Here is a 12,087-nt window from a genome sequence, read left to right on the forward strand (position 1 = left end):
CTATAGCTTGAAATATATATCTATGTTGTCAACTTCTTAAGATCGAGAACTAGACGAGAGGAAGTTTTCAAAGTTTAAAGCTTGACTCAATTGATCGGCAGGTGAAAAAAAAAATTATCGAATGAGTTGGTTGTCTCATAATAACTGTTAGATGGAAATTAAAAAATGTATGTGTCTCCTATTAACTACGGGATAGAAGAAGAAAAAAATTGATGTTTGACAAATATTGACTTATTTGATATGACGTGATAAGAGATGGCATATAATAGATAATTAGACAAAATAAAGTGAATAACATATCTATCCATGAAATCCTAGTTGTAATTTACACCTTTCCGCCATGGACACAATCCAACTATAAAGACATCTATCATCAGAGGGAAAATTCAAGACATTTCTCTAAGCTAAAGACTATATGAGGAATCCATTTATACATGCCATTGATTATTATTATTATTATTATTTTAATAGATATGTCATTGATGATTGTTATTTGTATGTTACCATTTTGAATACAACGCCATCCTCTTTATTATATATCAAAACAAACTAAATCAATCTTCTACAAGAAACTAGCAAATCAATCCAATAAACTTTTACAATCCAAATCCAGGGTCTTTACCAGCACACTGAAGCCTATATTTGGCAGCCACAGAAATGCCTATACCAGTGATTGAAAGAGCAAGTTCATCGAGAATCCGAGATGACTTAACAATTATCAAAAAAAATCATTTTTTAAATAGTTAAAATCACTTTTGTCATATATAAAATCACTATAAAACATGTCTTCATTCACTTGATCAGTTTAGTATTTGATTTTGAACTTTTAAATGTGATTTTCATACTAATAAAAATAAAAGAAGGGAAAAAAAACACACATGGAAAACCCTAGGCCAGGGAGAAAAAACCACGATCAATCTTATTATTGAGTTACACGAAAGACTGCTCAAATAAATAGACAAGCAGGAAGCCCTAGGCCCATAAGAGAATTACAAATAAACCTCTAGGGCAAACCAACCCTTTTTCGACACTTCCCCTCAAGGTGGGATGTAAATATCGATCAAACCCAACTTGCTGACACAGTAATCAAAACTCCGTCTTAACAACCCCTTTGTAAGGACATCTGCAATCTGCTGATTTGAAGGGGTGTAGGGAATACATATGCTCCCATTATCCAGACTTTTTTTAATGAAATGTCTATCAATCTCGACGTGTTTGATTCTATCGTGTTGGACCGGATTGTTGACAATACTTATTGTTGCTTTATTGTCGTAGAGCAATTTCGTTGGAAGCTCACTGTCTTGTCGAAGATCTGTTAATACTTTCTTCAACCAGATCTCTTCACATATCCCCAAACTCATGGCCCTGTACTTGGCTTCTGCACTACTCCGGGCAACCACTCCCTGTTTCTTACTTCTCCAAGTGATCAGATTGCCCCAAACAAACGTGCAATATCCAGACATAGACTTTCTATCAACAGCAGATCCAGCCCAGTCCGAATCTGTATATGCTTCTATACCACGTTTACTAGACTTCCTGAACAAAAGACCTTTACCAGGAGTGCCCTTTAAATACCGTAGGATGCATTCAATGGTTGCCATATGTTCCTCATAAGGAGCTTGCATGAACTGACTAACAACACTCACGGCATATGATATATCAGGTCTTGTGTGAGATAAATATATCAACTTCTCGACTAATCGCTGATATCTCTCTTTGCTAACAGGGGCTCCATTATTAACATTACTCAGTTTGGCATTATATTCTGCAGGGGTGTCTACAGGTCCCAGTCATTCTTGTTTCTTTGAGGAGATCTAGAGTATACTTTCGTTGTGAGACAGAGATACCCTCTTTCGATCGAGCCACCTTCATCCCAAAGAAGTATCACAATTTTCCCAAATCTTTAATTTCAAATTCTTTAGCCATCTTTGTTCTAAGTCTCATAATTTTATCAGTATCATCACCGATCAGAACAATGTCATCTACAATCAACCCATACAATGACTTCTTCAATCTACAAACCCAATGGTTAAACTGGTGTTCGAAGCCGGGTGGAGGGCTCATATAGACTTTTTCTTCGAGTACTCCATTAAGAAACGCATTCTTCACATCTAATTGGTGCAAAGGCCAATCTTTATTAACAGCAACAGATAACAGTACCCGGATCGTATTGAGTTTGGCCACAGGAGAGAATGTCTCAGAGTAGTCTATACCAAAGGTCTGGGTAAAGCCTTTGGCTACCAGTCTCGCCTTGTTTCTGTCAATCGAGCTATCAAATTTGTACTTGACAATAAACACCCATTTACATCCAGTCGTCTTGTGCCCCTCAAGAAGAACAACCTGTTCCCATGTTCCATTTTTCTCTAGAGCTCTCATTTCTTCCATAACTGCAACCTTCCACTCGGGAGTTTCCATGGTAACTTGTATATTACTTGGAACCATTACCGTATCTAGACTGATAGTAAGAGCCTTGAACTCAGGAGATAGGTTATTATATGTCATGTAACTATGCATAGGGAACTTTATACATGACCTAGTCCCTTTTCTCAAGGCAATTGGAAGATCAAGAGATGCACGGTTTTCCTCTTCTCCACGTTCCTTGCTGCAACTAGCCGTCTGATCCATGGATCTTTCGTTAGAAGGACTTCCCACACAATCACCTTCCCTTCCACTATTCTCGTTTGCTAGAGTTATTTCCTCAATGTTGTCTTTTCCATCAGTTTCTCCATCCTCCTCAATTCCCTATATTTTCTCATCATTTGCATCAATCTCTATATCTCTGTCCACTCTACAATTATTAGTCTCAACACAATCATCAGTATCACAAACAGGGATATTCATACCTGGAACTGAGACCGAGTCAGACTCATGAACTGGAGCCGGAGATGCGACAGGCGGCACTGTTTCCTTTCTGAGATTCTTCCTGTAGTAAGTTATCCAAGGGACTTGATTAGTGGGAAGAACAAGACTAGGAAGAACATAGCTAGGATGTTCAGGTTCAGCCAACACCTCTAGGGGAATGGAGTGCATGGACCAGTTAGCCTCTTCACTAGGACGCTCACCCTGAAGAGGACTAACAGAGAAAAACGGTTAATCCTCGAGAAAGGTGATGTCCATAGACACAAAATACTTTCGAGACGAGGGATGATAACACTTGTACCCACATTGATGGAGAAGGTACCCAACAAAGACACATTTCTAGGCACGAGGAGTGAATTTCGTATGATTGGGACTGTGAGTATGGACAAAGACAACACATCCAAACACCTGCAGAGGTACGTTAGGAATTAACCGAGTGTTGGGATACAATTCTTTGAAACGGTCAAGAGGAGTATGGAAGGATAAGACACGGGAAGGCATGCGGTTGATTAGATGGACTGCAATGAGGATAGCATCGCCCTACAAATAGGAAGAAAGAGAGGTCATAAGGGAACGAGCGACCTCTACTAGATGCCTATTTTTCCTCTCGGCTACTCTGTTTTGCTGAGGAGTATAGGCACACGAGCTTTGATGGATAATTCCTTTTGTACTAGAAAGTCCCAAAATGAGTTATTAATGAATTCACGCCCGTTGTCACTCCATAAAATGGTAATTTTTGTGTTGAACTGGGTTTCTACGGTCGCATAAAATTGTTGGAAAACAGAGGACACCTCAGACTTATCGGTCAAAAGGAAGACCCAGGTCAATCTGGTGAGATCGTCAATAAAGGTGACAAACCATCGTTTGCTTGTAGAGGTAGTGGTTGGTGAGAGACCCCAGACATCAATATGGATAAAACTGAACAGTTTGGACGGCTTGTAAGGTTGAGAGTGAAACGAAACATGACTTTGTTTAGTCCGAATACACACATCACAATGTAAGAATGATATATTAATATTATGAAATAAATGCGGAAAAGGATACTTCATATATTGAAAATTAGGATGTCCCAGACGGTAATGCCATAACATAAAATCGGTCTCAACAGTAGAGAAATTCAAAGACATAAAACTAGTCCTATAACCATCCTTAAAGGAAGTTTCATCAGTCAGGAAATAAAGCCCCTATCGTGCCGGGCAGTGCCAATCGTCGTCCCTGAGCTCAGATCCTGAAACAAAACAATGTCGAGTGAGAAAACAGTCTGACAGTTCAGGTCCCTTGTAATTTTACTAACAGATAGTAAGTTATACAAAATTTTAGGAACATGCAGCACATCACGCAATATTAAACCATCAAACAAAGAAAGATGTCATTTCCCTGCAACAGGGGTAAAGGACCCATCTGCGATTCTAATCTTTTCGGCACCCGGGTGATATGATATAAAATTATCAGAAGACCCAGTCAGATGATCTGTTGCTCCAAAGTCCACAATCTAGGGTCGTTTACCATTAATGCTAATAAAACCAAAAGACTGAGTCGTACCTGAGTGTACAATTGCACCGACCCCAACAGCACTTGAGTTACTTTGACTGCCAGCTTGAGGCAGAGTCGAGGTCTTGTCATTCGCCGAGTTGCTGACCAGAGCCCGTCCAGGACCAGCCTTGTCCTATGACTGACGTCGTTTGTAATTTGGAAGCTTCCCAACACTGGTCTTTCATGTGCCATGGTTTTTTGCAATGCTCACAGACATGTGGAGGTTTGTTGTCACTGTCTAATCCAAATGACTTAGTGGCAAAAGCAGCAGCCTCAGTAGACGTAACTACTGAAATATTCATGGCCCTAAACCTGTCTTCTTCGAGGCGTATTTCAGAGCATACCTTCCTCGGTGAGGGTGTAGGACGTTGGCCCAAGATCCTGCTGCGAACACTGTCAAATTTCGGATTTAACCCAGCCAGAAAATCATACACTCGATCAACTTCCTCAAGTTTGTAATACTGCATCCCATCATGTGTACATCTCCAGATAATCTCACGACATACGTCCATTTCTTGCTATAACAAGGACAATTTGTTGAAGTATGACATGACGTCCATAGCTCCTTGCTTACATTCATGGACTTGTTTGCATAAGGTATAAAGGCGGGATGCATTCTGCTTCTGCGAATACAACTATTGTACTGCATCCCAGATCTCTTTGGCAGTCGTCGTATAAAGTAACGGTCTGCCAATTTGAGGTTTTATGCTACTCACCAGAACTGATCATAGCAATGAATCTTCTACTCTCCAAATACGTTCGTGTGGACTGCGAAGTTCAGGTTTGACTATCTCCCCAATTAGATAATCAAATTTCTGTCTTCCTTCCAGAGTCATTCGAATGGATTGAGACCAGGAGAAATAATTTTCGTCATTCAACTTTTCTCCAATAATAATTCCTGCAGAGTGTCCTATTGATCCAGATAATAAATTTGTAGCAGGTAAAGAATGGAAAGAGTTTACCGGGTTCTCGGAGCCTAGCTGTAAATTGGACGATTCCGATGGAAGAGAGGACTGGTCGATCTACCACCGGAGGTTGCTGGACAGAAAACCCACCGACAAGGTCGTGGCTAGTCGAGCCAGAAAAGTCGTCGCGACTTTGAACCCTAGGGCTGTCGATCGATCTGGTGAGCTCACGTTTGGTTTGTGCGAAGCCTGCTGGGAGATTGACTGGCATGTTGTGCGCGAAAGCTGCTGGAAGATCGACATATCTGGTCGCCGTCAGTCAACTATTCTAGATTTGAGGAAAGTTGGGTCTACGACCGAATCTGTTCGCCGAACACCATTTGCACCTAGGAGATCGACGGGTCCACGGCTAAAGGGTGGCTAGGCATCGCTCAAATCTGGACGCTGATTCTCTTTGGTTGGGCGCGATCCGATCTGTCCGTCGATGGATTGGGTTGTCGTTCTGGCGGCACTCATTTGTTGAAGAAGGCGAGGTAAGGCGATCTCTAGGTATTGTTGGGCAGCTTCCTCAATCGTGTCAGCTATCTCAAAATTGGTCGTCGAAAGAGACTCATCAATGGTGGCTAAGGTTTCGTCCCCTTGCTCTGATACCAAGATAAAAATAAAAGAAGAAGAGGGGAAAAAAACACGACTAATTTACGTGGAAAACCCTAGGCCAGGGAGAAAAAACCACGATCAATCTTATTATTGAGTTACACCGAAATACAGAAAGACTGCTCAAATAAATAGACAGACAGGAAGCCCTAGGCCCATAAGAGAATTACAAATAAACCTCTAGGGCAAACCAACCCTTTTTCGACACATACCATCAAAATGGTTTAGACAACCGTCGTAAAGAAAAAGTACCTCCTAAACAGATGCTTCAAGACATAGTACACACAAGAAATCATTCATGGGAAAGAAGTTGACATCCAGCACTATAAAAATATTTACAATATGAGTCTTCCAAAATGATTGAACAATACGAAGATCAAAGTATTCTAAAAGACTGTGATGACCAAAATCCTGCACTAAACTTTCACTACTCTTTAGCGCACTGCAGATGAGTTTTGATGCAGGTGATAAACCACATAAAAGTCTCGTCTTTCCTCCAGCAACATGTCTACTGAATCTAAACATTTTGAGTTCAATACGTGGAGATGGAGATTCGAACCTCCTGATCCTTTTGTCGATGATACAACAATTTGGCAAGATGATCTATGCTTAAACTGGCAACACTGATCTAGGATTTTTGTTCCAATATTTTGATTGATACCCACCAGGGATCCCAAGAAAACAACATATAAGATGAAGGTGGGCAAATTTGGTTCAAGTAATGAAATTTTTTTATTAAGTCCCACCTAGAAAATGAGCTGAGTTTTTGTCAAACCTAACCCAATACTATCCGGAAAAGATGTTCGCATAAGGGACTTACCGCTGATCCTGAGCTGCCTTGCACAAGACCAAAGGTCTGGAGTCCCAGAATAACATCTGTGGAAGTAAATATATTATATTAAAATTTCTGAAAAACTCGCTGTCGGGAGGCTGCTAAACAGCCATCCAGTCATCTCAGCTGCATGAATTTGACCTCCTTAATTCATTAATTTCTGAAGGATGACCTGTAACCATAAGAGAAAAGACGCAGTCACTACAACATTGATGGAAGGTACACGAACAAAAATAAATTACGAGTTGACATGTAATTTACAAATGGTTGATTACACATTTAATCAAATTTTCAATTTTTCAAAAGCAAATGCCACACCATAAGACTGCTTTTATGGTAACAACTTACAGGACATGATCGATAAGACTTCAGTCCATGATGTAGTTCATGAGATGTTATTAACAGCTTGACTGATCGAAATTCAACTGATTGATTATGTCCACGGTTGTCAGTGAAACAGATTAATTCACGCTGTAGAAGGTGCTCAAACGCCTGCATAACTCCAGGGAATTTTCTGGTAAAAGAATCAAATATAGAGCCCAACCTAGAAGGAAGCTAAAAAAAATTAATGTAAACAATTTCACTCAGTGCCAACATACCCGTAAGCATACACTTCGTGAATAATAATCAGATGTCCGGAATGAATCATGTATACTCTTGTACTCTGTCACATTCAATAATAAAAACATTTTGAAAGAATGCTTGTACATCTTGCAAAGTTTCAACAAAACAACTAGAGGATCAACAGAAGTGCACCTTTCATTATAGAATTGAAGTTATATGAATTCTGCTCCTTAACTTCCAACCTTTTCATGCATACCAGAATATAGAGCTCCAATATGGAACAATCTGCTAGAAAAAGTTCGATAAATTCGTGACTTGCTAATGAGGATAAAGAAATGGATTCAATCTGATAACATGCTTACATATTCAATTTCCGATTACAACATTTCATGTTGCTTTTGGAGGGAATAATTTTATCATTGAAGAAAACACCCAAGAATGGATAAATATAATACAAGAGAAAATTCAATTAAAAAAATAATCATAACAAAAAATTGATGTTAAATAATGATTGAAAAGGACTAATAGTGATAACTAATCTAAACACAAATAGACTTACCGATCAACATTTTAAATATGTTTTTTGTTTAGTAGATTTCTCATAAGAGACTAGGAGAGAGAAATGTTGTAACTGACTCGAGAGAAAAAGTGGGTAGGTCCGAAAGAGATAATAAAACTACAGCAATATTATATAACTGATGGGACAATAGCTCACCATATACAAAATAAAATAACATTGTAACCAATAAGAAAAAAGATAAAGATTAAGCATATCATTGAAAAATCACAAGAATAGAAGAATGTAAAAGAAAATTAAGGAACAAAAACCTATAAGCACAGTAACTCAACTAAAATACTTAGAATTCGTTTACTGCAATTCAATGTTGGGTATTCTCTGGAATTTGGTGTGTACATACAAGAGACAGCATTTAATAAATTTATTATATTAAAAACAAGCGAGCACACATACAAAACTACATAAACTACAGAATGACGATGAAAAAAGTTTGATATTACAGTCATTATAACATTTTCAATCCCCGAACCTTTTATATATTCCTGCTTTGGCTGCCTCTGAATATCTGAAAGAGCATGTTCAAAATTCTCAAGGGTCAGCAACCCAGATTTCAAGTCCATCTTTGATATGGCACAAAACCTAAATGTCATGACATTTCACTGTAAGTTTAACCTAGGATGGAAGCTCAAACATACGAAATTTATCCATTATTTGAGGCATGTGAAAGAACTTACAGATATCTCACTAATTGTTTGACGGTCGAATCAGAGTCCAAATAAGTGTTAATGATCTCTTTAAATCTCTCATTTGCTAACATATTCTACAAATGTCAAGTACTTCACCAGAGGGAAACCATGTTTAATAAGGTTGAAAAGGATTAGTTATGCCATACAAAATTGTTCTGCATGCACAAGTTAACATTAATGGCATTCATAAGATTTCAGTCGCCAGCTAAACTGAAATAGTACTGCAAAATAATGATTTCAAAGCAACCTCCAGTTGTTCGCAATATCTGATGGAGCTCTTGGGTCATGTTTTTTATGAGGTAACGAAATGCCTAATCTGGATTATTAATGAATCCTACAAAATGGAAAACTTGGTTTTTTAGCAGGTAGCCAGTTTTGATGTTGGATCATCAACGTTATTGTAAGATTGCTAATACTGGTTAATCTTGAAGTCTACTACCATCCGTCTAAAATGCTCTTTCTACATTGTATTCCCATAAGATATACAATAAAAAAAAGGATACATGAAGCTTTGCATTAAATTTAATAACGTAGTCGTGAGGAAGGTCTGAGTCAATTGGCAATGATAAAATGTGCTCCAGCAATCTGCATTATCATAGTATGAGAAAATGGCCAAAATAAAACTAATGATACTGGAATTACAACAATCTAACGTACAGAAACAAAACTGCCCACTAATAAAGTTCATAACAAATTACCTCTCCACATCTTCCTTGCAGGGAGGAAGAAATAACAGCTTTCTATGGGAGAACCGAGATCTTACTCTTTTCTCAAGTAGCTGATCAGCATCCTGGTGAAAAACAATTGAAATTGTTAGTAACTTGATTTTATCAAAAACATAAGCAAGAAATAATCTGATCATGCAATACATCCAAACCAATGAAATTGGAAGGAAACTAACTCTCAATATATCTTTTACCCTCACTTTTCAAAAGGGAATGGATACATTGTTGAGGCAACTTACCAATCGACAACTGATGCCAATAACAACAGCTTGCGATGACACTGATTGCATGGCATCTAACAAATTATAAAGTAGCCGTTGTTTTCCCTGAAATGACCAATAGTAGAAAGCACATATCATGTATAATTAGAGAACGTGTCCTTTACAAACAAATGTTCAATCCTTTGGACTATGGAATCCCAGGATTCAACCAAAGATATCATTGAGTTCAAGTCAGAGCCATATAAAAACGGATGCCGAACGGTGGGGTCTAAGAACTGAGAAAAGTAGATTTCAGCACAGGATGGAGGAGTCTTACTTGTGCAAAAAGATCAAATTCATCCAGTACGAAAACAATTGTCTTGTGTGCCAAGCCACACTCCCTAAGCATAAGAATCCATGGCTTTAGCAAAACTTCAAGTAATTTAGATAAGTGAAAACTAGCAGATAACTTACCGCAGCATAGCTATCATAAACTGGGAGTTATCGTCGAAGGATGCCTATAACATATCATATCCATATCAATAAACCAGAATGGGTCATGATTGCATAAAGATAGATAAAATAGACAGAGTGTCTTACCATTTTTGAGAACAATAATTGATACTCTGAGCAAAGCTGCCTAGCAATCTCCTGAATGTCAATGGCATGTCAGGTGTCAAAGAATAAAAAAGATAAAAATAGATCATCCTTTCACATTATGAACAAAGAGTTTAGACTTCGAGATGCAGATTTTTCTCCAAAAAATCATTTTCGATATTTAAAAATGCTTTTACACTACTCAGTTCATACTTCATGCTAAACAGAGAAAGAGAAAGAGAGAAAATCCCACCTTGAAGGCACCATTGTCGTCGCAATGCAAAAGACCACTCAACCTTATCTACAAAAAATAAGGAGAAGCCTTTTAAAAGCATCTATCAAACCAAGTAGATCTAACGTTTCTAAACTTTTTTTATTCTTCAAGAATTTTATTTACTACTCTAGTCAATTGTAGACGTTAAGACATAACCCTCATCTGATGATATTTTTTATGAAGTAACCAAAATTTGCTCATTAAAGGGATTGCCTTTAGAATTTTTACAGATGTTCTCATTTAATCAAGTATACGCATCAATCATTAATATACAGTTCGAAATTAATTTTACTCCCCAACAAATTGTTATCTGTGGTCCTCCCTTTCAATAAAATTACTTCACAGGTTAAACTTGTTCGTTTCATAGATTACCAAGTCAAAATTGTTGAACACTTGCGAAAATCTTGAAAAAAAAAAAAAAAAAAAAAAAAGAGTCAAGAGAATCAGTAAAAGGCCTACCACAGTAATCATATCGGGATATTCTAGTAATAAATCTTGTAGAACGAGCTCCAGCACCTAAAATGCGTAAAGCAAACACCAAAATAATTTCACGAAACAATAAACTAATCTAAAAAAGAACACTAAAATTTTAATACCAATAGGTTTTCTTCCACATACCGCCATTTTCCCTGAACCCCGGGGGCCAAGAAGCAGGATCGAATTATTACACGCTTCAGCCACCGAACTGGATATTATGAACTTCAATTTGCTGAAGATACCAAATCAATAACACTTCATTTCCATTGAACAAGAAAAAATTTTGTTCCCTTCAAAAGAAAAACTCGAGAAGGAAAGAAGAAAGAAAAACAACAAGTATACGTTTGTTCGGTTTAATTCATCTCGACTAGAGAACTCGAGCACTAATGTAAACCTCCATTCGCGATAACCACAGGGAAAATGAGAAATACAGGCGAGAAAAAAAAAAAAGATTTGTACCTGTAATTGCTATCGGAAGAATCGCATGGAGGTTTGAAGTAGAAACTTGAGTTGCATAGTCTAGTGCGGAGGAGGCTGAGGGCTGCCGTTGCTTCTGGAAGATCTTCTGCTGCCATTTTTCCTCTGAAATTTTGTAGTTTCTGTTTGGAATCCCTGGATTTGGGAGGATTTCAAATTAGAACGAATCTCAACGGCAAGTGAACAGGGAAGGGACTGCGGCGGAAGACGGTGGTTGGTGTGGCGGCGTGAGGTTGCGGCAGAGAGGGAGATAGAAGGAGAAGAAAGAACTAAGTGCCGGCGAGCGGCAGAGAGGGAGCGGCCGGTGGTTTCTGCGGCAAAGAGGAAATGGATATGGGCGGGGCAGAGAGAATTTTAGAAATAAACTTACTGTCTTTTTTTAAAAAATTAATTTATGTTTAATATATTTTAAATTACAATATATATGCGTATATATATGGTTATTTTTTTTTAGCAAGAGTGTTTCAGCTCCCATTTTTCATTAAGTCTTTGTCACATTAAAATTAAGTCTCGATTTTCATCAAATATTTTAATAAAATTATAATCTAAAAATAATTTTAAAATATTTATGAAAGGTCAAAATTAGATAATAATTGCAATTTAACCTTAAACTTGAAACTTATTGCAATTTAAACTTCGATGAGTTTTCATTAAAATGTTAAAAAATGTAGTCATATATGCCATGAATGAATTATTAAACATATGTGTAGTTGGACAAAAATTGATA

General features: G+C 37.7%; 1 protein-coding gene across 8 annotated transcripts; it reads right to left on the reverse strand.

Moving 5' to 3' along the window:
- Positions 1-423: 423 nt before the first annotated feature.
- On the reverse strand, positions 424-11,767 carry ORC4 (origin recognition complex subunit 4). Of its 8 annotated transcripts, none has more exons than XR_016530909.1 (17): positions 11,343-11,765; positions 11,025-11,115; positions 10,866-10,922; positions 10,386-10,433; positions 10,136-10,186; positions 10,010-10,053; positions 9,873-9,936; positions 9,575-9,661; positions 9,309-9,400; positions 9,114-9,195; positions 8,599-8,684; positions 8,394-8,503; positions 7,540-7,632; positions 7,383-7,447; positions 7,132-7,275; positions 6,772-6,955; positions 424-661 (listed from the first exon to the last, which is right to left on the reverse strand). XR_016530909.1 is itself a non-coding variant. In XM_090315853.1 (16 exons), the coding sequence occupies exons 1-16, from the start codon at positions 11,456-11,458 to the stop codon at positions 6,929-6,931; spliced, it is 1,257 nt and encodes a 418-aa protein (XP_090171979.1). In that variant the 5' UTR covers positions 11,459-11,765; the 3' UTR covers positions 6,244-6,928. The 8 variants fall into 8 exon arrangements, 1 of the variants encoding a protein (XP_090171979.1); XR_016530913.1 differs by having other exon boundaries at positions 7,132-7,297; XR_016530907.1 differs by lacking the exon at positions 424-661 and adding an exon at positions 3,885-4,087 and having other exon boundaries at positions 11,343-11,767.
- Between the last annotated feature and the right edge of the window lie 320 nt (positions 11,768-12,087).

The sequence above is a fragment of the Benincasa hispida genome, chromosome 7 (genome assembly GCF_027475165.1).
Source record: "Benincasa hispida cultivar pf3 chromosome 7, pf3_genome.v1.1, whole genome shotgun sequence".
In the NCBI taxonomy this organism is placed as follows: domain Eukaryota; kingdom Viridiplantae; phylum Streptophyta; class Magnoliopsida; order Cucurbitales; family Cucurbitaceae; genus Benincasa; species Benincasa hispida.

Excerpts from the sequence above, each read along its gene's own strand:
- ORC4 (XM_090315853.1), bottom strand. The coding sequence starts at position 11,458 with ATGGCAGCAGAAGATCTTCCAGAAGCAACGGCAGCCCTCAGCCTCCTC. Across the intron at positions 9,196-9,308 it reads TGCAAGGAAGATGTGGAGAG|ATTGCTGGAGCACATTTTAT; the intron begins GTAATTTGTTAT and ends ATGATAATGCAG. Across the intron at positions 8,504-8,598 it reads AAACAATTAGTGAGATATCT|GTTTTGTGCCATATCAAAGA; the intron begins GTAAGTTCTTTC and ends CATGACATTTAG.